At 42.6% G+C, this 25,317-nt stretch overlaps 1 protein-coding gene across 1 annotated transcript in view; it reads left to right on the forward strand.

Moving 5' to 3' along the window:
* DNAH3 (dynein, axonemal, heavy chain 3) overlaps positions 1–25,317 on the forward strand; it is a 117,096-nt gene that overhangs the window by 3,225 nt on the left and 88,554 nt on the right. Inside the window, 17 exon segments of the mRNA XM_012731794.1 lie at positions 1,652–1,756; positions 2,250–2,472; positions 5,412–5,484; positions 5,842–6,013; positions 6,806–6,995; positions 7,204–7,399; positions 10,495–10,620; positions 11,736–11,931; positions 13,611–13,790; positions 15,436–15,572; positions 17,503–17,608; positions 17,783–17,961; positions 19,425–19,609; positions 19,683–19,690; positions 21,087–21,163; positions 23,405–23,558; positions 24,272–24,416. Of these exon segments, the coding sequence (XP_012587248.1) occupies positions 1,652–1,756; positions 2,250–2,472; positions 5,412–5,484; positions 5,842–6,013; positions 6,806–6,995; positions 7,204–7,399; positions 10,495–10,620; positions 11,736–11,931; positions 13,611–13,790; positions 15,436–15,572; positions 17,503–17,608; positions 17,783–17,961; positions 19,425–19,609; positions 19,683–19,690; positions 21,087–21,163; positions 23,405–23,558; positions 24,272–24,416 (2,452 nt within the window).

Below are 25,317 nucleotides of genomic sequence, written 5' to 3' on the forward strand. Positions count from 1 at the left end.
CATTTTTTCATATGCCTGTTGGCCATCTGCATTTCCTCTTTGGAGAAGTGTCTTTTTAGCTCTACTGCCCATTTTTTGATGGGGTTGCTAAACATTCCTATTTTTAATGAAGTTTGCTCATGGGTCTGATTTTTGGGAACCACTGAGTTAGGCTGTTCTATCAGTGGGTCTATTCTGTATTTAAAGAACCCAGGCTCAGTGTGCATCTATTTATGAGTTCGCTTATTTTTGTTTAGTTTTAAGATCAACATCTTTCTACAGAAATTTCCCTGTGATACTTCCTATTTCCAGTGTTTTGGGACATGAAGTGAGGAGTTCTTAAAAGCCCCTGTGTGTGGCTAGGATACATAACCTGGGCTCTCAGCCTTACTATCTTCTGTAACTACAACATGGGTATAAATAAAGTCCTGGCACATAACACATCTTCTGAGTTCCTGGCATATGTTGATTTGGAATAATTATTGTTGATACTGTTGATAATATTGTCATCATTACTATTCCTGTGCCTATGAGCTAGCTGAAATTTAAAATTTTTTGTTATTGTTAGTACTTTTTGAGGTTGAATCAATGTGAGGGGTTGATTGGATCTGGGGGTCTGATATATGTCCCCTACCTTGTCACCCCCAGCCAGTTACTCTGCATGACATAATTTGCTGACCTAAGTAAACTAATTTGACCCAGTAATGTCTCATTTTACACAGAAGTTAAATCCAGTGTCATAACCTAAGGTAAAAAATCACAGAGAGTTAAAAGTTGCCCTTGAAAATTCCTTCAACCTCCGTTTAAAGTGCTTTTCTGCTACACCTCTCAATAAGCCCAGGCGGCCAGCTACCATCCAGTATTGAAACAAATTGCACGTTCTCCATCACAGCCGCCGAGGAAGCAGCCGTCTTGCAGAGAGGGACTGTCTCTGAGGACAGAAGCCCCACGTTGCTTGTTCAGCGCTACAGTTGCTTTCTGTCTGTGCAGGAGAGGCCCTTGGGAACCGCGGGAGGCACCTTGCACCCTCACCTGAGTTTCACTGCTACCTAGGGTCCACTCCAAAGTATACTCTCATTGAGTGGATGATGAACTGAAATATCAACAGTGTTGAAAAGATACCAGAGATTTGCTTAAAAATCAAGCCCTACAACCACAACCCAGGGTAGAGTAAGAGTGTCCTCAGCACTTGTGCTTTTCCCCTTTTTTGGGGGGGGGGAAATACCTGAATTTGCTCAAAAGGGAAAGTTAAGGAGAGAAGATGCTGGAGGAGAGACAGATTGATGATTAAAAACTAAAACCATCTGCATAATAAAAATAGACAAGGAAAACAAACTGGCAAAACACTAAGAATAATTTTAGACTTCAAAAAATATATACTGATTATCAGAGGAGAGAGAGGGAAGGCGACAGGACTGTGGTGCTGGATCTTTGGTGAAGGATGGGAGGAATGTGCACATGGGGAGGTGTGAAGTTGAACTAGTGGCAAATCAAAGACACCAATCAAAACATAAAATTGAAACCTATACAAGGGGCGGGGTGAGAAGGGTGTTTTGTGGGCAGAACTCTGTGTCTAAAACCTCTCCTGGGTACTGCTTTTCTTCTTCCTGACCTAGAAGCTTGGACATTTTTCTTAACTCTTGACACCCGGCTTTGTTCTCATTTCCCACAGATCAGCAAAAGTGACTCGATACATCACATGAGTCACTCCCGTGCGCGGCCAGAGCTGCCCCCTCTGCCCGTTTCTGCTAATGAGGAGCCGTCTGAACTCTATCAGGTGTGTTCACCTGCCTGCTGCTCAGCTGCTGATACAGGGGTGGGCAAGGCATAGTGAACCGGTGGGATTAATTGCTTTGATCTTTTCTGCCACCAGACAAGACTACAGCAGACGAGCAAGCTGTGCAGGAGCACAGAGGTGGTGAGAATCTCACCTTCTCACTCACCTGCAGTGTTATTTAAACTCTGAACTTCTGCACCTGCAATTGTAAAGTGAGAGTGATTGTTTCCACTATAATTATAGCCATGTCCACAAATAGAGGCAAATTACCTGACTCATGAATTTATTGTTGAGCAAAGGTAGCTATTGACCTTAACATCAGAAATCAGGCTCACAGTAGTCAGAGAAGTGTAATTGCTGTTCATTCAGACAGTAACTGCCCTGGGTGGAGATGGAAGGAACACAGGCTGGGCATGTGGGACTCTGTGAGAGGGGCTTGGGCTCTGCAGCCATGTCCCCCACCATGTCTCACTCTGAGTTTCTACCCTTGTAGACGGTCATGTCGCACAGCTTCTACCCCCCGTTGATGCAGCGCACATCATGGACCCTGGCTGCGCCCTTCAAAGAGCAGCAGCACTACCGAGGACCCAGCGACTCAATTGCCAACAACTACTCCTTGAGGGCCCAAGACCTGAAGCTGAAGGATCTGAAGAAGGTCTCCCTGCCGGTCACCATCAGTGTCCCTAGGGAAAGGGTTGTTCAAGACCGATCATCAGGTATATGTGATAGTGTGCCATATCTACTCAGAATTGTCCTTTGGAATGAGGTTTCTTATCCTGGGTTCCAGTCCTGTCTTCACCTCTCGCTGCAGCTAACACTAGACAACCTCATGGAGCCTCCGTCTCTGCATCTATGAAATGGAAATGATTGTAATGGTGAACATGACATGTATCAGTTACCAACTGCCTTAATTTACCTTATGCCAAACACCCAAAATTAATGGCTTAACCCTACCACCATTTGGTACCTTTCAGTCTCCATGGGTCAGGAATCTGGGCAAGGCTTAACTGGGTGTCTCTGGTTTGTAGTCTGCCACAAATTTCACAATCAAGATATCGGCCGGGGCTACAGTTATCCCAGGGCAACTAGGGAAGGGCCCAAGGTGCAGCTTCTTCTGCACTCATCCACCACCTCACACTGGCTATTGGCTACATACCTCAGTTTCTTGCCACATGATCTTTCTGAGGTAGTCCATGACATAATTTCTGGCAAAGGGAACAAGCAAAGGAAGAGAGCTGGCAAGACATAAACCAGTCTTTCTGGTTTAATTTTGGAAGTGACCATCAATTACTTTTGGTTAGAAGTGAGTCACTAGGGAAAGTCTGCGCTCAAGGGGACTATACAATAGCATGGTGCCAGGAGGTGGGGGTAACTGGGAGCCATCTTGGAAACTGCTTACCCTGGTTCTTTGTATGTATGAACATTTAATCCTACCATATACACAAAAGTATGTACACAGCACGGACACTCATATCTGCTTAAGTGTGTTTTTAAATGATTTTTATTAGATGTGTATAGAAACCTCTCAATCTGTCCTCTGTTTCTCAGATTCATTTTCATATTTTTCTTCTTTCTCTCTGCTCTATTTTGGGTGAATTCCCCAAATATACTTTCCAACTCACTAATTTGTTATTCAACACTATTTAGTCTTGAGTTGCTCATGTCTAATGAATGGTTTAAAGTTTAATATCCATTCATGCTCAGATTTTCTCATTGGTTCCATGTGTGGGTACCTCCTTTGCTGATCTTTTATTCCTTTCTCAAGGGTAGAGCACTCTCAATATCACTTGGAGGAGCTTAAGTATTTATCTTGTAGTGGAGCTGTGTTGGTGTAGCCATCTCATTACATTTTGTGAATCTATTGATTGTTGAGCTTACTGATTTTCTTTGTGTTGACTTTCTCATGTGTTCTGGGATTTTATTTTGTAAGTTCATGATTAGTTATTTCCCCCCTTCTTGCTACTTGCAACTACCCAATTTTTATTAATGTATAATTCACAGACAATAAGATAAATAGGTTTTCATGGTCCAGTTCACTGAGTTTTAACAAGGATTTATACCACCCAAATGATATACAGGGCCTCTCCATCACTAGAAAGTGCTCTGTGCTCCTTTCTATTCAGTTCTTTACTTTACCCAATAACATTTCAGGCCAGAGCAAACATTTTCTCACTATCACAATTGAGTCAATTGGTTTATCCACAAATATAAATTAATCATATTTACATTGAATATACTCTTTGGACCCTTCTTAATCCAGCATTTTTGTGTGCGTGTATATGCCTTTATCTCACCAGATCTTATATTGTTGGCTTCAGTCTCCTACCCTAAGATGAAATTTTGGGGTCTCTTGTAGATCTGGTCCCTGAGACAGTATGAATATTGAAGATGCCAGCCTTTCTCTGCCATCTCTTGCCATCATGTGAATTGAGAACACTTGTGCTTTATCTGCAAGATAGTGACAGTGCTGTTGACTGTTCAGCTGGTCTTCATGGGTGACAGTCCGCTTTAGTCCTGGCTTTATGCTGTCAACCTAACTCCGGTCTCCCACAATCATAGCATGTTTTTGGATCCTGTTACTCTCCTAGATATCAAACATCCACGTCTTCCTGCTTCTGGACCAGGAAGCTGATGTTATGACTATACTGTGTTTATTTTTGGTCCACATAGAAGAGCTTTTTAATGTTTAAAGATGATTTTTTTTTTTAAAGATTTATTTATTTATTCATACAGAGCTGGGGTACAAGTTAGAGATGTGGAGGGTGAGAGGATTCACTAGAGACAGAGTGGGGAGCAGAACAGGCAGATCGACGAAGTACACTGCTGAGGGGAGCAGCGGGCGGGTCAGGAGAGGTCTGCCACGCCATGTGGTCTCCTCCAGGGCAGGCGGGAATCGAACTCATGCAGAAGTGGTTTTAGCTTCTTAGTGCTGTGCTTTAACGCGCTGCGCCACCAGGGAGGGCCTGTTTAAAGATGATTTTATCTGTTATTGTTACATTGAGATTAAGGCATCAAAGTATGAAATCAAAATATATCTTGACTGGCATTTGCTTTGATTTCTTCAGAGTGTCAATTTAATAAAGAGTATAACTTTAACACTTCTTTATTACTGTTTTAATTTCCTTAGGCTAAATACTGTAGCAAACAGTTATGTAAAGTTTAATAATATAATTTTTATATCAGTTATTGAATTTACAATTACCTTGTGTTTACTGAAAATGATACTGGTTTTTATATATGCAGTACAAATGATACTGCTTTTTCCATGTGTGATAATCATATATTCCTTTTGAAGTAAATATGTTGTTTAAAATCCTGAGTCTATTTGAAGAAAAATATTAAGCAACAATACACCCAATGTTTAGAAAATATAGCATATAGGATTGAAGAGTGAGTTGAGTAGACAATTACTAATACTTGCCAGACATATGGAAAAATGGAAGAGAATCTCATCTCCATTTCACAGCTGGGGAAGGTGATACCAAGCTGATACCAAGAGTAACGAGGCGGCCCACGGGACTGGGGCCCACATATCCTGCCTCATCCCACCACAGCAAGCCCGCTTCCCCTCTTGTGCTGCTGGACTGCCCTGCAGTCATGTCTCATGGGCAGATGGTGAACATCTCTCTGATGTTTTTCTTCTCCACTCTTCTAGCAAGTAAATGCTCATTAGAGCCCAGCAAGAAGAAACTGAAGTTCTCCTGCAAAGTCAAAGAGGATTCCATTGGGTAAGATGTCACTGTGCATCAGGGGACTGCAGGACACTGGGTTATACTAAAGAAGGCTGCATACTCATTAGAGGCACATTCCACTTCTTGGCTTTAAAGTTTTCCCAGACACCCAGTAATTCATGATTTTTTCTCATCGATTCCCTCAATCCAAATTTTTGTTTAGAATTTACAAGTTAACTGACTGATGAAAGCCAATGCTAACATACCAGTAGGCATTCCCTGGCTAGAGGCCATCACTCGGTGCATACACCATTAGGGTTCACAGAGGAGAGGGCCTCATTAAGTTGGGGAAAGCAGCCTTGATACCTCTGTACTCTGCAGAGAGCCAAGCGCTGAGCTGTGTCTACTTTCTAGGTCCAAGTCTGGTAGCAGTTCCGCCTTCCAAATTGGGAAGAAGACACTGGGGATAACTTTGCCTATTCCGGAAAGCAGGCCTATGAGTCCAGAAGAACAGATTGCTGTGATGCTACAGCAGGAGATGGACACAGAAAGTAAAGAAACCAAACCATCTGAATCAGACTTGGAGGTTTGTTCTTGTTGCTTCCTTTGGCTCCACTTGCTAATTTGAAATTTCAGAGATTCTAAACAGGGGAAGCCCAGCAGGTAGACCTGGGGAATGCTTTAAAAGCACCAAAGTCCAGACTCCATGTGTGCATGTGTGTGTGTGCATTTTCTGTTCTAGTAAGCCTTAGAAATTGGTGCCTCTGGATCCTCTTTGAATATACATTGCAAAACAGTGAACTATAGGCTAGGCTGACCAGATTTTGAAAAACCAGATAAATTTGAATTTCAGATAAATAATGAATATATTTTCAATATAAGTATATCCCCAATGCACTCCTTTTTCATATTGATTTACTGCTCTTTAGACACTGTATATGTTCAGGGGACTCCTGTTGCTCGGGGGATTCCTATTGTGCCCTTATTCCTAAGTGCTCTGCAGAGGACCACTGTTGTTGAGGAGGCTGAATTGCTCAAGTCCATTTTAATGGCTTGCTTTCCTCTTTTAAAGTTCACCAAAGATTTGTCTCTGTTCCTGGCCTCAGTACTCATTCCACTCTTCCTATCTACATGGAATTTGAAGAATCCTTCCCTCATACTGCTGAAATTCTCTTTGGCTTTCCCCCCCAGAATTCCGGGGACAACTTACTGGCCATGTCATTGCAGTGAACAAAGGGACAGGCCCAGAAGGTGTGATTATAGAAAATGAAGGGTGGGGATGGTACAATGTGAACACTTGGGCAGCCAACAGGTGTGAGCAGGTAGGCACAATTAGCCAGTCACACTCATGTTCTTGTCGTTGGTTTATTTATGGAAGAGATACTGTTACTATTTGGCCAATGGAATCCCAAAAGAAATGATTGCTGCTGAGGACAAGGAAGTGATGAATCGGATTTTCAAATTGGTTTCTAACACACTGCTGACAAATCCTAGCCTGGAACCTCTGGTGATGGTCCTGGTGAAGGAGAAGGAGAGTGACTATTACAGCAGTCTCATGAAAAGCATTGGTGAGGCCGCACAAAGGGGCAGGGGCCCCAGTGGGGAGGGAACCTTCTTCCTCTATCTGCCCACCCTGGTTCCTTAGACGCAGGGCCTCACCTGGGACCTTGTGAATGGGGTGTGTTCCCAAGTGTGAGTGACTCCTAAGCATCAAAGCTCAGAGCAGTGTGTGAAGGTACCTGCTTCCTGACAGCATTTACACTCTCGGTTATACAGTTGATTACATCCTCATGGACCCAATGGAGAGAAAAAGACTCTTCATCGAGAACATCCCCCGAGAGTTCCCTCAAAGGGTGATCCGGGCCCCAGTGCCCTGGCACAATGTCTACAAGAATGCCAAGAAGTGGAACGAAGAGCATCTGCACACGGTGAACCCCATGATGCTCAGCCTGAAGGAACTGTGGTTTGCAGAGTAAGCTGCCCCCCTTCTCATTTTCTCCATTGCTTCTGCACATGACATCTTCTGTGCATGCTGTCCTTGAAGTAAAATGACAATACTCTTGTACCCAAAGTACACGTGAACCACACAGACAACTCCCCCAAGGGCTAAGTGTCACTCCCATGACATCTCACACCTGGTGCCTGTCTCTAAGCATTGACACTTACTGGGTAAGAGCATAAACGTGGACCTGACCTGCTTAGGCCCAAATTTTAGTGCTACTGCTTCATGGATACCAAGGTTGTGTGACATCCCCCTCGGTGCCTGGCTTTCCTTGTCTCTAAGTTGGAGGTCATAAGTGTGCCTACCTGGTAAGATTGATAGGAGGAATAACCTAATACCTGCAAAAAACTTAGAAGTATGCTTGACCTGGGTACCCACCGGGCATTAGTTAGCCATTGCCTCCATTCTGACATGGAATTATATTTGTAAGTTTACTGGTTTCTCTCTCCTTAACTGATGACATATATGGGGTCTTGGGCCCTACTCCCTTCCATAACTCAGTGCCAGCATGGGGATGGCAAGCACTTATGTCCATTGATGACCAAATGGCTGTAGGAACCCAAAAGAGGCAGGTGTCACTTACTGTTTTCCTCTATCATTTTCTAAATAGAGATGTAATTTCTAGATCATAAAATTCATCCCTTTAAAGTATACAAGGCAGTATTTTTTAGTATATTCACAAATTTGTGCAACTCTACCCACTCGCTTACCCGAGAATATTTTCATCATCCCAAAAAGAAGCCCTATACTTGTTAGCAGTCACTCCCGCCTCTTTCCAATCAGCCACTGGCAACCACTGACCTGCTTTTGGTCTTTATAGATTTGCCTGTTCTGGACATTTTGTTGAAATGGAATCATACACTGTTTGTCTTTTTGTGTCTGGTTTCTTTTGCTTAGCATAGCACTTTCAAAGTTCATTTACACTAAAGCATGTGTCAGTATTTTATTCCTTTGAAGGAATACTATACCACCATGTGACTGGACCACCCTTTGATTAGCCATTATCAGTTGCACTGAGCAGAAAAACTGTTGTGTTTGATGAGCTCCAAATGTGGGTGTGCATATCCTGGTATAAGAGCGAAGCTGCCAGCATTCACGGAAAGATCAGGCTAATGAAATGATGAGCTGGGGTCAGAGTTCCTCATCACAAGATGTAGGCACAATTGTTTACATAGTTTGTTTACCTATCAGTAGTTCAAATACTTTGGTGAGTAAGGATGTCTAGCTTTGAGTGTTTTTCTCACATTCAAATGAGCAGATGTTAATCAGAGTTCAAAGTTCCAGCCATAAGATGGGGATTTAAGGTACAGCATGGTGCAACACTATTGTTTATAGACCTATAAGTTGCTGAGATAGTAAATCATAATGTTATCAACACATGCATACAAACTCAAACATACACACATGGTAATTATGTGGAGATGTTAACTAACCTTATTGTAGTAATCATTTCCCAATATATACGTGTGTCAAACAGCACATTGTACACCTTAAACTTCCCAATATTATGAACAATATTCAAAAGAAGTAAAGGAGAAAAATAAATTGTAATTTGGGGAGAAAATCCAAGGGTTTGGGTAAATTTAGTGTGCTTAATTTCTCAGTGTGCTTAAAAGTAGTATGTCTACTGAGTGTCTTATCAACTGCAAGGGACAGGCACATTTTAAACCTTCTTATTTAAACATTAAAGCTAATGTGTACTAAAAAAAAAAAAGAAGCATGAGATAAAAATAAATAGTGGGACTCAAAATTTCAACATTTTGGCTTCTAAATCATTAGATATTTGTTCATTCATTACTCACTCATTTAACAATCATGGCCAGTTTCTATTACATACTAAGCATTATTTTAGGGCAGTGGACATAGCAGTGAGCTCAGCCATCCAGAGAAAGACAGACAATAGTGTAGTGGGTACTAAATTATATGGTATTATATGCTATGTTAGAGGGATGGAAGCTCTGGAAGAACAATTAACCATAGTAGTGGGGTTGGGGAGTATGGCAGCTGGGATGAGTCGGCAAGCCCCCAAAAATCTTTTGTTTGAATCTGGAAAATCTCCCACCCACCCCAGCCCCCAGCCCCTGCCTGACCTGGTTGAATGCAGCCTCACCCTAGGGTGCAGACTTGTCAGGCAAAATACCTACTCACTGGCATCTTGGGCAGGGCAAGGCCTAAATAGCCACATTCACCCCCTCTGGGAGGTTTCGCTGTGAAAATGACATCTGAGGTGAAGGGGGTAAACCCTGAGATATTGGGCAATGAGACGTGCAGATAGCCAGATCGTTGGCACAAAGGATGCAACAGCTAACGTTCCTAGGATGCGCAGTGAACGTTCCTGGAGCAGAGTGGAAGAGGAGGGCAGAGAGTCAGGGAACTCTGCATGGCGCCTGCAGCCCACCAGTGAGGATCCCGGATCTTACTCCAAAATGGGAAATCCCGGGAGGGAGACAAGCAGAGAAGGGACGTGATCTGACTCATTTTGAAAGGATTCTCTGGGTTGAGGGACACCTTTCTTTTTACTGGCTGGCCTTCCTGTACCTTTATGGTGGCAGGAGTTACAGACTGAGGTGCAGGGGGCTGAGGGAGGTCTATGAAGTGTTTTTGGTTCAGACCAATACTGCCCTCCAAGCCATCCTGAGTAGCTCCCTCAGAAGCCACTTTGAGGACTGGGTGGAACCCACAGCATGAATGTGGTACCTCGTTTGCCCTGTCTTCCTTTTCGTGTCTGCTGTTTTAATTTGATTTGTCCATTTGGTATCCCAATTCTGGGCCAGCAAGATACCAGTGGTGCCAAATGCCCTCCCCACAGGTGGGTCACCCTGAGTGGGACACACAGGAAGATTCAGCAGACACCTATGAGTTGACTCTTTTATCTCCTGTTTGAAGAGTTCTTACGGACTAACAGTTCCTCCTCAGATTCCTAGATTTTTCAGATATAATTACTTTTAATCAGCTTAAATCTCCTTCTCATTGAAAAGTGAAACATACGCCCCTTTGAACTGCCCTGCCGAGTGTGTTATTAAGCACCTTCCCAGTTTACGAAGTTCCTCCGTCTCTTTTGGCAGATTTAGAAACCTCAGATTCGTTCGAACAGCAGAACTACTGGCAGGAAAATTGCCTCTGCTGCCTCATGAATATCAGGAAGTGATCCAGAATCACTGCATGGAATTGCATCAAATTCTCCTCAACAAGTCAGTACCTGGTCTTAAACAGGGCTGCGTCACCGTGTCATATAGAGTGAGAACTTTCTGAACTGAAACTGGTTTTCAGCCTGGGGCTTGTACAGTTTGCTCACGTTCCACTGGCATCCTTCTCTGTTCTCTTCCTTGTACATTCCTAGCCCCTAACAGCCTTTCTGCTGCTCACATTCACTGTGCTTTGACCCTCACTCTCAGTCTCTGCCTCTTTGAAGCCCCCTCATAATGTGGAGGGTGAGACTCCTGTGCCCTCCATCTGAAATCCTTTAGGCCTTGCTTTTGTGGACAGTGCATTTGACTTGTAGAAAGATGGCTCAGATAAACAGTGGCAGGGCTCCAAGGTTAGGGGTTTCTTTCACTTAAGCGATCCCCTTTCCTTTGCAAATGTATGCAGGACTATATCCAGAGCTAAGGAAATTCCCTATGTAAAATGTTGATGAGAATATCTACCACTGGATTTTCATTTTTAGAGAAAATGTATGTGCAATAGCTGGCACCTAGTAGTTGCTCGGTAAATATAATTATTGTCTGTACAACTTGACTGATAATTGAGACTTCTCTGACTGTGAGCTTTCTAGAAGTTCAAAAGAGACACGATGGGATGAAAAGACTGGGATTTAAAAAATTTGGGGAAGTATGAAAAAGGAACAATGAAGCATTTATTTCTTCTTTGAGTTTTCTAATTTCTATGCTCAGACATACTGGAGCATACTGGAGTTTCTCCTCTCAAGCTGTGTTCCATTTCTCCTTTTAATCTCTTCCCCTAAAAGTCTCAACCAAAGGCCAGTCATCCTTCAGGAAGAGAAGTTGGACAGAACACTTCACTTCACCCCAACCTCTGATTGTAATGGAGAAATTATAGACTCGTTAAGCAGGACATGGCACCAGTATCCTCTGTCCATTTCGGTATTGCTAATGGAAGAATAGTCTCTCTATTTAATCTCATCAATTTCTCCCTAGGAAATGGGTGTTGGCAGGTGGCCAGGGATAAGTACCCACTTGCAAAGTTGCTTAGAAGCAAGTGCCTTGTCACCAAGAGTGGGGAGGTCGCTGAGGGGACTTCTCAGGGTTTGGCAGTTTCTCAGCTGAATGCCTTCATATCATTACAGATGGATCCCCACCTGTGCCCAGCTCTTTGTGTCTCAGAAGGAGCAGTGGGTCCATTTTGCACCCAAGAGTGACTATGACTCTTCCCATAACATTGAGGAATATTTTGCTTCTGTTGCATCCTTCATGTCGCTCCAGCTCAGGGAGTTGGTTGTTAAATCTCTTGAGGACCTCCTTTCTTTTTTCATGATACACAAGGTATGTAGGAAGGCCAGTAATAGACTCCTGAGGAGAATCCACTTAGATGGGGTGAGGATTCCATAGATGGGCCAAAAAGTAGAATTCTTGATTTGCACACATGTCAGATGTTTACCAGTTTACAAAAATGATCTCTTTAAAAACACAGCAGACTTGCTTAAGATAATCGCCTACTAGTAAATGGTAAAAATCTACTAGAAAGAATTGTGAAGAAAAGTGGAGGAAAGATCAAACAAAATAGAACAGATACCTTCTCCAGGAGGGGCAGCGACTACCTGTTCATCCTCTCTGTTACAAGAAGAGGTTAAGGAGATTTGCTGTCAGTCTTTGGCTTAATGCTTAGGAAATGGTGTGTGTCTTCATTGCAGATGTTGACTTTTGTTCTTTGATCTTTGAAAGGGGCATCCCTAATAAAAAAAGAAAAGACTGTTGACTTAGTCAGCAACTTCCTTCATGAAACTGTTTCAGTGAAGTGAAATGAAAATTGGAAATTCTAAGTTCTTGTTTTCAAAGCATTATGGCCTCCCCTAAGTGGCAGTAGCCTAGGGCTCAAGGAGGATTCTGTAGATGTTATATGCCATGTGCATGCTTGATCTTAAAAAGAGCCATAAAAAGTAATGTTTGTCTGGTTACAAAAGGTTAAATCCTTCCCATTTTCCTAAATGAAGTAAAGATCAACAATTGAGCTTTTGTACAAAGAGTTAAGAAACCAGCGCTATTGAACTTGGATTGTAGTGGTTAGTGCACTACAAACAGCCAATCCAGTGGGGTTGCTGTAACCATATACTTTGCTGATGAAACTGAAGCATAGGAACAAATCTTACTCTAAAATTCCACCCAAAGGGTAAAGTACAATTTTTCAAATATCTGAAAGAAGGGGAAATTTATGGCATTTGATACATGCTAGATAATCAACACGTTTATTAACCATCCTAGAAATCGCTAGATCTAGAAATCGCTAGAATTAATTACTTGGATAAGAGCTCTACAGCCGCCCTATGCTAATTTCATTAAGCCCTGTGGTTTATGAAAGGTCTCCTATATTACCAGATGTGTGGAAAATTAAAAATATCTCCAAATCAATATTTCTGTTGTAGAAAGGTTGACATTATATGTGTGTATGATAGACTATGTTCTTTAGCAATTCCATCTGAGGTATATAACTAACTATTTAAACTTTTGAACCCAGTCAAGACATGTTTGTTGAGTACTTACTATGTGCTTAATGGTGTGTTGGATATTTTGGACAAGAAAGATGGTTCAAATACAGATCCTATTTTCAAGTTTAGAACAGAGAAGACAAGGTGTGCAGTAAATCTCCTCAAGAGAAAAAGCTACCATTCAGGGCTAGAAATATAGAAATCCAGAAGTGGAAGAGGTGAAGTATTTTGGGGAACAGAGCTACCTCCCAGAAGAGGGGATCTGGGGCTTAATTTTGAAGCATGGGAAAGATTTAGAAATCAGGATGCAGGAATTTCCAAGCAAGAAACTTTGGGAAAGGGATAGGGTACGCACAGAGTAAGCTAAGCCCCGCCTACCCTTTACTTTTAACACAAAAGCACATAGTACCCTGCATCTCCTTTTCTGGTCCTCGTGTAGTACTGTAAATGGGTAGAAGTCGCTCCCTGGAGTTTGGAAGTTCCAGTTTTGTGACGGTTGCCATATCTTATCTCCTAAAGGATGGGAACGATTTCAAGGAGCCCTACCAAGAGATGGAGTTCTTCATGCCTCAGCTAATCAAGATCAAACTTGAAGTCCAGGAACCCATTATTGTCTTTAATCCATCTTTTGATGACTGCTGGCACTTAATACACAATTCTTTCTTGGAAATTATTAAGAACTCTAAGGGAATCCCCAAGGTATAATATTTACTTAATCTCTCCTTTGTAATTTTTACTCACTTATTGAATGAACTGCATCTAAAATGACTGTTGTAGAAGGCACAGCCAGTAAGATACTCAGTTAGGAAAGCTCCACTGTGGCAGCTTTATCTTGAGGATACCCTCCTAGCCCAGATTTTGGGCCATAAAGAAATGCATAAGCATCCCAGAACTGCAGTCCTAACACAGACCCTGGAGTTACACTGTCACAGAGTCCCTGTGAGGCCATGCTCTAGGAGTGGCTGAGCCCAAGCCATATCCACCTTGGGTTAATGATTCACGCTGGATTAAGTGCCATGAACTTGCCAAAAAGCATCATAAAATTATAACTAATTTAGTTCTTGATATTCCGTGCTTGTTTGTTTAACCACTCTACACATCTAAGGAAGAGATTGAAGCTTCCTTTCCTGGTCCAAGCTCTTTCCTGGTTGAAGTGGCTAATGAGATTCCAGAAACTTAATAGCACACTTAGCACTTACTGTGCAGGTCACCCACATGAAGGTGACTCTTTTGTACCCCCTTTGCTTATTTCCCTCAAGTGTCTGGTATGGATGAGCCAGTGTGCAGTCCCATTTTGAGAAGAGGCAGTGGGGAGCTTCTATCTCCCTCTGATGCCCACCCATGTGGCCACACCCAAGCTGTGTCATGCTTAGATGTTCCTAAGCATTTATACCACAGCACCATTCCTGAGAGAGCCTAAGGGCTCAAGAATTTATAGAGTTGGGATTTGTATTGAAGCACAGGAAGCCAAAGTTCCAGTCCACCAGAGAACTTTACATTTGGAGTCTAACATTTTAAAACATAAGAACAAATTAGTGGTTGCCAGAGAAGTAGCATGGGTGAGAAGGTGGGTAGGGAGCAAATTAAATGGTCAATTGTATGGTAAAGGATATAATTGGACTTTTAGTGGTGAATTTAATGCTATAATACAGATACTGATTTATAATGGTGACATCTGGAACTTATATAATGTTATAATGCAGTATTGCTTCAGTTAAAAAAACAAAAAAGAGAGAGGGGTTAGAAGGGTTGAACACAGCTAAGCCAAACTAACAAGAAAAATGGATTCATGAAGGGGGAAGAAATAGTGGGCAGCTCTCCTGCCACGGATATCCCTAGGAAGGAAATGCAACAGAAGAGCCTGTAATTTGCAAGGATAAGTGTGGGGCTTGGCGACAGATAAAGTACAGACACGGCGCTTCACGCAGCTGAGCAGCAGTGCTTGCAGGCAGCTGGGCTGGGAGAGCCCGGGCTCCTGTGGCTGCTGCAGCAAACAGCCCAGCAAGAGCTGGTGGTAGATTCATGGGCTGTGACATGAAGAAGGCGTGGTCACAGATCACAGTGTGTACCAGATTTGAGAGCTAGGCCCAAACGAATGCCAGTGACCATTTCAAGTGAGGAGAAAAAGCAATCCAGCTCTTCACGTAGCAATGCTCACAGCACTGCTCACACCCCTGCCCCCTCTCACTGTTTTATTCTGAAGGGAATAGCGGGGCCAGGCCCACATACTCAGGGAAGACAGGGTGGAAATGCAGGTGGGGTCTCTGGGACCGTTCGTTGCCCCAGATGGGACATACATCTCGTGGATCTGGGGCACTGCCCCTAAGTGGCTTCTACTCTCTAGGTGGAATCTGCCCTGTTCCCAGAATTGAAAGGATATGACCTGACTCTCAGAACCATTAGCCCTGAAGAAAATCTGGTTAATGATTTGGTGAATCAAGCTTTCGAGGTATTTCTGAAAAATCAAGTTGGCCCCCACAAGTAAGTTGGCTTCCCTATAACTTGGCCTTTGGGACATAGTTTTAGAGTTCCTAGCTATCATAAGATAAAGGATCCCCATCCCAAGCACCTGAAACAATATATAATAAGAATAGCTAGTACTTGCCTACATAAGTATTACTATTAATCCCCATTTTACAGACGAGAAGAATGTTGGTTGCCCACTATTACTCTCAAATAATTACGAGAACCAGAACTCAAATTCAATTACAGATCCATCTCCATTATTTGAAAGTCATGGGGTCGAGTGGGTTGTAGCATTTAGAAGTTTGGGGATTTTAGAAAAGTAACACCATGCATATGTCATATAAAATGCAGTGACATCGGCAAGTCCTAGGGCCGTGCCTCTTATTAGACATTTTTATATTCCACAATGAAATCAATGAATATTCACATAAATAACCTCAAACATCCACTTAGACCAGCTTTTGCTATCAAGTGAATTTTAAAGCAACTTTCTGTTTTCAGATTTTTTTTTTGCACTTGAGATCAAAGAAGGATTGAGAACATAGGCTCTTCATGCTCTTTAGTCATCACACTTTGAAGAATCTTCAAGCAGTCACTAGTTTAGGGTGGTCACGTGATGTAGTTTTAAAACAGAGATCTTTAAGTTGTTATTAACAATTATAGGGGGAGAACAGGTGTGGTCACTCTAATCTGGTATTTCTTGACTGGGTGGCTGTGTTGACATTTTGGGCCAGAATGGTCTGTCTGGTCTGTCCTTTGCATGGTTGGATGTTTTGACCCATCACTAATTTCTGTTTATTAGGTGCCAGTAGGATCATTTTTTCAGTTGTGACAATCAAAAGTGTTCCCAAGGGCCTCCCTGGACCACCAAGGAAAATTAACCTCTTAACCAAGGGGTTAAGTCTCAGCACTGTGAAGCTATTAGCAGCCATTGAAGAATGAGTTTGATCTCCAGCCCGGGAACTGACCCACAGGGTGCAGCAGACCTTTCCTGTCTCCCCGCTGCTCCCCTAAGCAATGGATTTCAGTAGATCTGCCTGTTCTGTTCCCTACTCTGCCTCTGGTGAATCCTCTCACTGGATACACCTCTGGCCTATACCTCAGCTCTTTTATGCATAAAATAAAATCTTTTAAAAATTAAAAGAAAAAGTGTTCCCAGACATGGCCAAGTATCCCCCAGGGGCAAAATCACCCCCAGTCGAGAACTACTGCTAAACTAGTCTGAAAATCATGGACTCGGAGTTAGAAACCCTTATGAATTTGACCTGGGGACATCTACTTGAAAACTGTCATGTTTATCGAGTCTTATACACACAATTTATCTCTCTGGATTGACAGTCTCCCCTTGAGTGTATCCCTAGCTGTCCACCCCCCTCCCCCAAGTTAATTCTACTTGTTCTGTATGATCTTTATTTTAAGTCAGGGCATCCCAGACATCCTGCAGTTTGGGGATAATCTTTACGCCATTTTTGTGTGATCTCATAAAACATAGGAGGAAACTTAATTTTTTTTGTAATCAATTTTAGGTTCATTAATTTCAAATTTTCATCTTAAAATTTAGATACAAAATTTTAGTGCTGAAAAGAGGCATAGGAACTCATGTTTGTTGCATATCCACTATAGGTAAGGCATGCTATTAACTGCCTCATCTATGCACGCTTGCTGTCAGACTTTACATCGTTTTCACTTAAAATGAAAGACACTGATCTATGAAAAAGTGGAATACCTGGTTGAACTCCACACACCCCCAACATTGGGGTTTGAAGCCAGGGTTCTGAATTCCTAGTTCACTGAAGTCCTAGTTCCCTGTACCTTCTGTCACATCATCTTTCTCTTTCCTAGTTTGGGCTAATTTTATGATATTATTTCCTTATTTGCTACTCTGACTAATCTGACTTGATGACCTGTATTTGTATGTTTGATTTTATGCTCTTCAACATGGAAGATACTTAGATGTATATAAAAAGTATGATGACTTACTAGATAACACAGCAGAGCAAAACATCTCTGTTTTCCTGAAAGAGAATCATGAAATCGAGGATTTTGTGACGGTAAGAGATGCCACTTTACACTTCACATTTTGGTGACTTGTGCTACAGATACTCATAGTCAATGTTGTCAATGTCACTAGAATATGCTTTACCAGATGGGCCGGGGGTGAGGCTGGGGATGAACATATAGAGGCTAAACACGAATGAAGCCACTACCTGTGCTCTTTTCTACAGCGGATCAGCAGTATAAAAAAAAGAAGAACTGAAATTGCATCTATGCATATCACCGTGCCTTTGGCCATGTTCTGCCTTGATGCCATGGTCCTAAATTATGACCTTTGTGAACGAGCCCAAAATCTTAAAGACCGACTAATTCAATTCCAAGTGGATGTAAATCGAGACACCAATACCAGGTATCACTGTTGTGGGCAGAGAAATAGGAATGTATTTGGCACTCAGGGGAGCATGGAAGACTGGTCAGTTGCACTTTCCAGTGATCTCTGGATTGAACTCCTGTTGTTTCTGCCTCCAAGTAAGGATGACAGGTTCAGACCAGAAGGTCAATGGAAGGGATAAAACACAGGACCTGCTGTGAGAAGGTGGGGAGCTTGCTGGAGTATCCAGTCTGCCTCTTCAGCCTTTGCTTTCTTACAGGCAACGTCCTGTTGCTTCCTGGGTTTGGCTATCTAAGGTCAAAGGCTCTCTTGGGGGTCATCTGGCACACACTCAAAGAGACAGGGTGCTTTCAGGACTCCTTACGGTCACCCCCACACAGACTTCTACTGTATTGTCCAGAGATTCCTTCCATCTTGAACCCAACATTGTGCTTGCATTTTGCTGATGACCACCAGGGTATTAGTCAAGACATTTTTGGTTGTAAGGGCTAGAAGCCCAGATAACTTGTTTTCAGCACAAATGGGACCTTGGGGCTATCATGTTGAAAATCTTAGGAGCTTATGGTTTCAGGCTTCCACGCTGCAGTTAAGATGCCACCTCTCTGGATTTCCTGTTAGCTTCATTCGTCCACAGCTCTCTCCAGTTGGGGGCGCCCAGAACATCCAAGTTTATCCTCCCCGGTTCCCACCCAAATAGGAGAAAGTTTTCTCTTTTTCCAACTGCCTCACCAGACTCCTGGCCTGTGTGACCTTGAGCTGACCTGGGTTGTTTGTACAACTGAAGCAATGTTAAAATGTTGTCAATTATTGGCATTCGCATAAATGGAGCACATTCGAATTATCCCTATGGTAACATCCTTTTTCACCATCTTGTATTTGAGGAGCAGTGGACCTAGGGAGTGAAGCTTAAACTCTCTTTGCCACCAGAAATTACTGCTGGTACTTTTAAGAGTGGTGAATTCAAATTAAGTTTATTTTAACAGAAAATTGGTGGTGTCCTTGATTCAGTTTAGTCTGGATTTTATCCATAATAGGCTGTTATGATGTGTTAAGAGAATGAATTTTGGAGTCAACTAAAGGAGGGTCGAATCTTAGCTTTGACACTTACATATCATGTTGCTTTGGAGAAATTCTCAGCTTCACATCCTTCCATTATAAAATGTAGGTAGTAATAATTCTCCTACCTCTTGACATTTTGTGAAGATTAAATTAACATATGCAAAGCGACTAGAATAGAGCAGAGCACATTGTCAAAACTTAAGACTTCTTAGATAGTATCACCATTGCACAGTTCTTATTCCTGACCTGTGGTGTGCATGTGAATACAACCCATGAAGGACTTAAAAATAAAATTGCAAATCATCGTCCTAATCTCCAAACAGGAATCATATCCATTTAGCATAATGGGTCTTATATGAAAGTTATTTTTGTTGATGGTAGTGATGTGCCGGTGGTGATAAGTGCTGTTTCTTTTCCTTCAGCATTTGTAATCAGTACAGCATCATTGCAGACAAAGTCAGTGAGATTCCTGCCAATACGGAGGAGCTGGTATTCCTCATTGAATTCTTAAAGAAATCTAGTGATGTCACAGTGTTCAAACTCAGGAGGCAACTAAAAAATGCAGTTGAACGGCTGGAGTTCCTGATGGACTATGCAGATTTGCCCCGTAAGTCTAAAGCCATATGCACACTACGAATGTTCTCATATATTTATATTTTGAGGGAAAAGGAGTCAGGGAGGAGAGTCAGTAATTCTGTTGCTAAACATCTCTGTTGGGAAGACTGCTTTCAACTGCCCCCATGTTAAGGCACTAATTCCATTCTCTAGCCACAGAAATTTGATTCAAAGGAAATCTTGTTAGATAAAAAGAAGAAACATTAGCCCTCCCTCATGGCACTACGGGTTAAAGTGCAGCACTATGAAGCTATCATCAGTCACTGCACTGCAGCATGAGTTCGATCCCCAGCCAGGGAGCTGACCCACGTGCCACAGTAGACCTCTCCTGACCGCCCACTGCTTCCCCTCAGCAGTGTATTTCAGTAGATCTGCCTGTTCTGCTCCCCGCTCTGTCTCTGGTAAATCCTCTCACCCCATCCCCACCCTGCATCTCTGGCCTGTACTTAGAGGTTCTTGTATGCATAAATAAATAAATCTTAAAAAAAAAACAAACATCTAGATATTTGACTACTACTTAGATTCTTGTATTGGCATCATGTGTCTGTGGAAAAGTCACTTCCACATGCAGAATTCTTTTATAAATTTCACTCCTCTATGCTCTTAATACAGTCTGCCTTTGGAGAGTCTGTAGCACTGTTCTTCATGTTCCAGCATCCTAAAAGGAAAGAAATGACTTGGGACCCTTCATGGCTTATTGGGTCAAGTCAGAATTTTATAAGGAGCAGATTCTAGGAAAAGCTGACATGCTCTTCACAAGCCAAGTTGCAGAGCCTTTTCTTATCTGTGAATTACCTTGTTACCATCTGTGGGAAGGAGGGTGATGGGGCAGAAAAGTGGTGCATGTTTCGAGCTATCCCTCTGCCACATGGACACACTGGACTCTCAGTTTGGTCTCTGCCTCTCAAAGATACAGAGAGCACTAAGATCATTTTAACTGATCAGGGCCATACGATGGAATAAGTATCTGCCATTAATGTTATTACCACCATTTACTGAAAAGGGAAACTGAGACTCAGGTAAGTGAAATCGTTTAAAAACAAACTAGAACTTCAACCCAGGTTTCTGTTTTGTGACACCTGCATGGGAAGGTTATAAACCAGTGGTCAGAAAATGGGCTTTGGAGCTGGTCAGACCTGGAATTGAATTCTGCACTGCAGCTCGAGCAGCGTGGCCTTGACTAGTTGGCTTAAGTCCTTTGTTTTCCCAGTTGCTAAAACAAAGAAGATAGGACTGCCCATCTTCTCGTCTGCTGGTGGTGCAGGCTGGATAAATGCTGGCTTTCATTCATTCAAAATGAGTCCATTCCTTCAGTGCCACGCCCACACCCTCTTCTGCCAACCGCTAGTTCTGCTGTATTGATTCCATATGTGCTGACCCACGCTGAACAGTATTCTGAACAGGTTGTATGTGTTCTTGCAGCCGAGGATATCAAACTGAACAGCACACTATTCCTCTGGCCAGAACAGATTGAAGATATCTTTGAGAACTGCCGAAACCTCCTCATGAACAAGAGGGATCAGGCGGAAATGGACCTGATTAAAAGGTGCAGGGGAGCCTGAGGCTGTTTTAGAAATGAGTCTTGGATTCATAACACTGTGCTGTTTTCTGGTTCTATCCCCGCAACCATGAGTGGGCGAGAGCACAAGACAGTTGGTAGAGAAGGAGTTTCCTTTTGTTTTCCACTGGAGAATGTGCTTTTAAAGCCTGTTTCTTTATAGTAACTCCTGCCAGTGCTTTCCCTTCCTGCCTGAAACAATTGGAATTTGGCAGTGTAGAGGGAAAAAGACAAAAATAGTGGCATGTAACATAGCCTCATGATAACAATGGCAAAGCTGTCAGCCTTCCACGGGAGACCACACATCTGTGAGATACCAAGACAGGGATAAGAAAGTCAGCGTAGGAGCCTGGGAAAGTGCCCGTTTTGCAGCTTGTCTTGTTCCCTGCTAATGTAGCTATAATCACTTACTCATTATTTGTGAATTCTGTCAATATTTATTAGGGATTTTTACTGCCATGCTCTAGTTTATACATGTAGGGGTGCTCAGCCGCTAAATATATACTTCAGTACAGGAACAGAGAAAATATAGAAGTACTGGAAAATCAGATCGTGACAATGAAGTAGGCCAAGGGCCAGTCCATGGTAAAGGCACACACACTTGCACGTGTGTGCCACTCACACCTGTGCATGCACATGCCAGACACACAGATGTGGGTGTGTGTGCCACACGTGTGTGCATATTGTCACACATACACACATGTATGCATGGGCCAGGCATACACACACAGACATGCATGTGAGTGCCACACCCCTCCACTTCTAAACTGTGAGCTGTAGACTTGTTCATACCATCCCCTCCACACACAGATCTCCCACTGCCCAGTTTTAGGTCCAATAATCCCCACAGATACTCATGAGGAAAGGGTTGATAAAAGCAAGGATTTCTATACAAAACAGGAGTTTGGATTGAAGGGTAAATCCATTTAGTTGCTACCTTCAAAATATGGCCTCGGTCTGCTGCATAGAAACAGAAGAAACAAGAAAGTGTGTGCATGCATTTCCCCCAGTACAATCTTCTCCATATACATGTGCATATGTATGCAATGTGTGCATATAAGTGTATCTACTGTCTACATGTTGATGTTATGGATATGAAGTGTTTTGGGAGCTATAATGTGCTAAGCAATTGCTAGAAGTTTAAAACAATAATAGTAATTTTTAAAGATAATCACTGAGATTATACTATAGTCTGGGGTGAATAAACTCAAAACTGCTTTTATCAGAGGTTTTGGAGCTGCTTCAAAAACAAATTTTAATGATGTGAAGAGGCCCAGGGACACTTAATTGTGTGGATAGTGGGAAAATCAGTTTCTCCACCATTTTGTTCCACTCCATGGCAGACCCTGAATATGCTTGAGGGGCATGTAGGAATGTGAGCTTCTCTGCCCCTAGAGAGTGCAATGAATAAGCTTTGCCACCCAGGGGGAAGAAGACAAGATGCCTTAGGGAGAAAGCCCAAATGTTCCTGGAGTCAGAGAGCACAGTGCCTTGCCTAGAGCAGGTACTCACTATGTTGATGAATGAATGGTTAGCCTTCCACAGCAACAATATTCTCTACAGTCTACCAGAGTCTAAAGTCCCAGCTTATTACAAAAACAAAACAAAAGCTGAGAAGAGGGAGACTGTCTCTCATAGCAATGCTGTTCTGCATCTCTGAATCCTTGAGGCCTTGTCGAAGGAGAGAGGGGGTGGCAGTGCCTGTCTTCCCTTCCCTGTGGTGTTCTTGTCTCCATTCCTCTTCTTTGAGAACACAGAGAACAAAAGGGGTAGAGGAAATGGAAGATGAAGTGAATAAATACAGCAGATGCTCTATGAAGGAAATGACGTGAGAGAGAGCATTGCAATGGGTACATTATGTGGGTGAATATGTCACTATAGCACCTCTTAGTCATTCTGTGAATGTTTGTTTACTAGGTGCCAGACACTCTCTGAAGTGCTAGAAATACAAAAAGGAATTATGGACATAAAAGGTGCAGTGATAGAGTTTGCAATCTATGTGGAATATATATGTATATACACATACAAGATAGATACATAAATAGGTAGGTAGGTAGGTAGATAAGTATGTAAGTAGATAGCTAGCTAGCTAGCTATATAGATAGATCTTATATTTGCAGTATCAGAAGATCAAATTCTCCCCCAAGTTGAATATGGATGAATAACTCTGATACTTTGAAATGCACAAAGTAGAAAGTCCAAATGTGACTGGATTATCTTTACTTTCAGGTGCTCAGAATTTGAGTCAAAACTTGAGGGCTTCAGCAAGGAACTGGAAGGCTTTAGGAAGCGTGAAGTGATGACTACAGAAGAAATGAAGAATAATGTTGAAAAGCTTAATGAGCTTTCCAAGAACCTAGATCAAGCGTTGGTGGAATTTGAGGTTGGGGGTCTTGGCTGTTATTTGTAACTCTCTACTTCTTTCTGTTGATTCTGATCCTGGGGTTTGCATTTCCCTGATAATTTTTTTTATTGTTTGATGGACCCGTTCTTTCATTACACTTTCAGCTCCTTTTATCTGTACTCCTGCATCATGCCAGCATTTCTGTTAGTCAGTGAGTACACAACAGAGAAATTGTAGAATAAGTATTTACGTATATTACATGCATTGGGTCATCAACAGTGCAAAGGGATTCAAATGTGATAGACATTATTTGAACTTATTAAAATTTGGGGGGCAGTTACTATTATTATTACCCTTATATGTGCCTATTTAAAATGAACTAAGAGAATTAAGGCTTGAAGAACTAAATAAACAAACAAACAAAAAACTTGCCCTGAAGTTCAGCTGGTAAGTTCTTTAAAGTTCTTACCTTTGAGACTTCCCAGCATAAGAAGGCAGCATCATATAAATAGCTAAGCAAAGATAATGGAGGAAGTAGCAAATTATCGTAGCGGCTCACTCAGCTAGATTTCAGCTGCCGCGACCCTGGAAGCTAGCAGACTCCTTGCTGAAGTCCATGCCTTATTTTCCCCTCTCAGTGAATAGGCTCTTCCTCAACTTGGTTTTCAGGACACTGAGTAATATGCCATGGTGGCTTCTAGAGTTCAGGAGAACTATCCACCCAATGAACAACATCCCCTTTTGCTCTGCAGCTGATCAATAAGGAGGAAGAACTGCTGGAAAAAGAGAAGAGCACCTTCCCCCTCCTGCAAACCATCATGACCAACAAAATGCCTTATGAGCAGCTATGGGTGACGGCCTACGAATTTAGCACCAAGTCAGAGGAATGGATGAACGGTGAGCCATGGCCTCACTCTGTTGGGCCATGAGGGGAGGGAGCAGGTCCACCCTAACCTTATCTGAAATAAGGTCTGGGTTTCAGATTGTGCTGGACTTTGCATCAGATCCTGATGCTTCCATCAGATTCTGATAGGATAATGATGGAAAGTGGGCATCAAAGAGCCAGTCTTATTGCCCTGGTAAAATTGAATAGACAAACACCCAAAGCCATGGAGGGCTATAGGTAGTGACTAGGAGAGATGGGTGGTAAGAAATTAAGATGTCATTTCCACTATTCTGCTGCTTGAAGAAAGACCAGAGCACTATGGCTATCTGTAAATTACCCCATTTTATTCTCTTTCTGGAGGCTAGAGGAATATTTTGAGATGGTAGAGCCATACGACTTATTGATTGATCTGAGAGAGGGCCAGAGGTAGGGAAGGATACGGAAGACCCTATGGTGACTTCTAGGTTATTGGTACAGGCAATTTGGAGGCTATGCCTATCACTAAACAAGGGAAATGGCAAATTTGGGGGGACACTTGTATATATCAAGCATGAGGTATCTGCAGAAATGGAAATGGAAATATTAATTAGCAGTTGAGTATATCAGTCTGGAGTTGGTGGGTTTGGAGAGCTATCAAACTTTCTTAAAGAATTTCAGTTTGAGGCCCTCCCTGGTGGCGCAGCAGGTTAAAGCACAACACTAAGAAGCTAAAGCCACTTCAGCATGAGTTCGATCCCGCCTGCCCCGGAGGTGACCCACATGGCGCGGCAGACCTCTCCTGACCCGCCCGCTGCTCCCCTCAGCAGTGTACTTCCTCAATCTGCCTGTTCTGCTCCCCACTCTGTCCCTGGTGAATCTTCTCACCCTCCGCATCTCTGGCCTATACCCCAGTTCTGCATAAATAAATAAATA

The sequence above is a fragment of the Condylura cristata genome, unplaced genomic scaffold, assembly GCF_000260355.1.
Source record: "Condylura cristata isolate star-nosed mole 26May11 unplaced genomic scaffold, ConCri1.0 scaffold00032, whole genome shotgun sequence".
NCBI classification, from domain to species: Eukaryota; Metazoa; Chordata; class Mammalia; order Eulipotyphla; family Talpidae; genus Condylura; species Condylura cristata.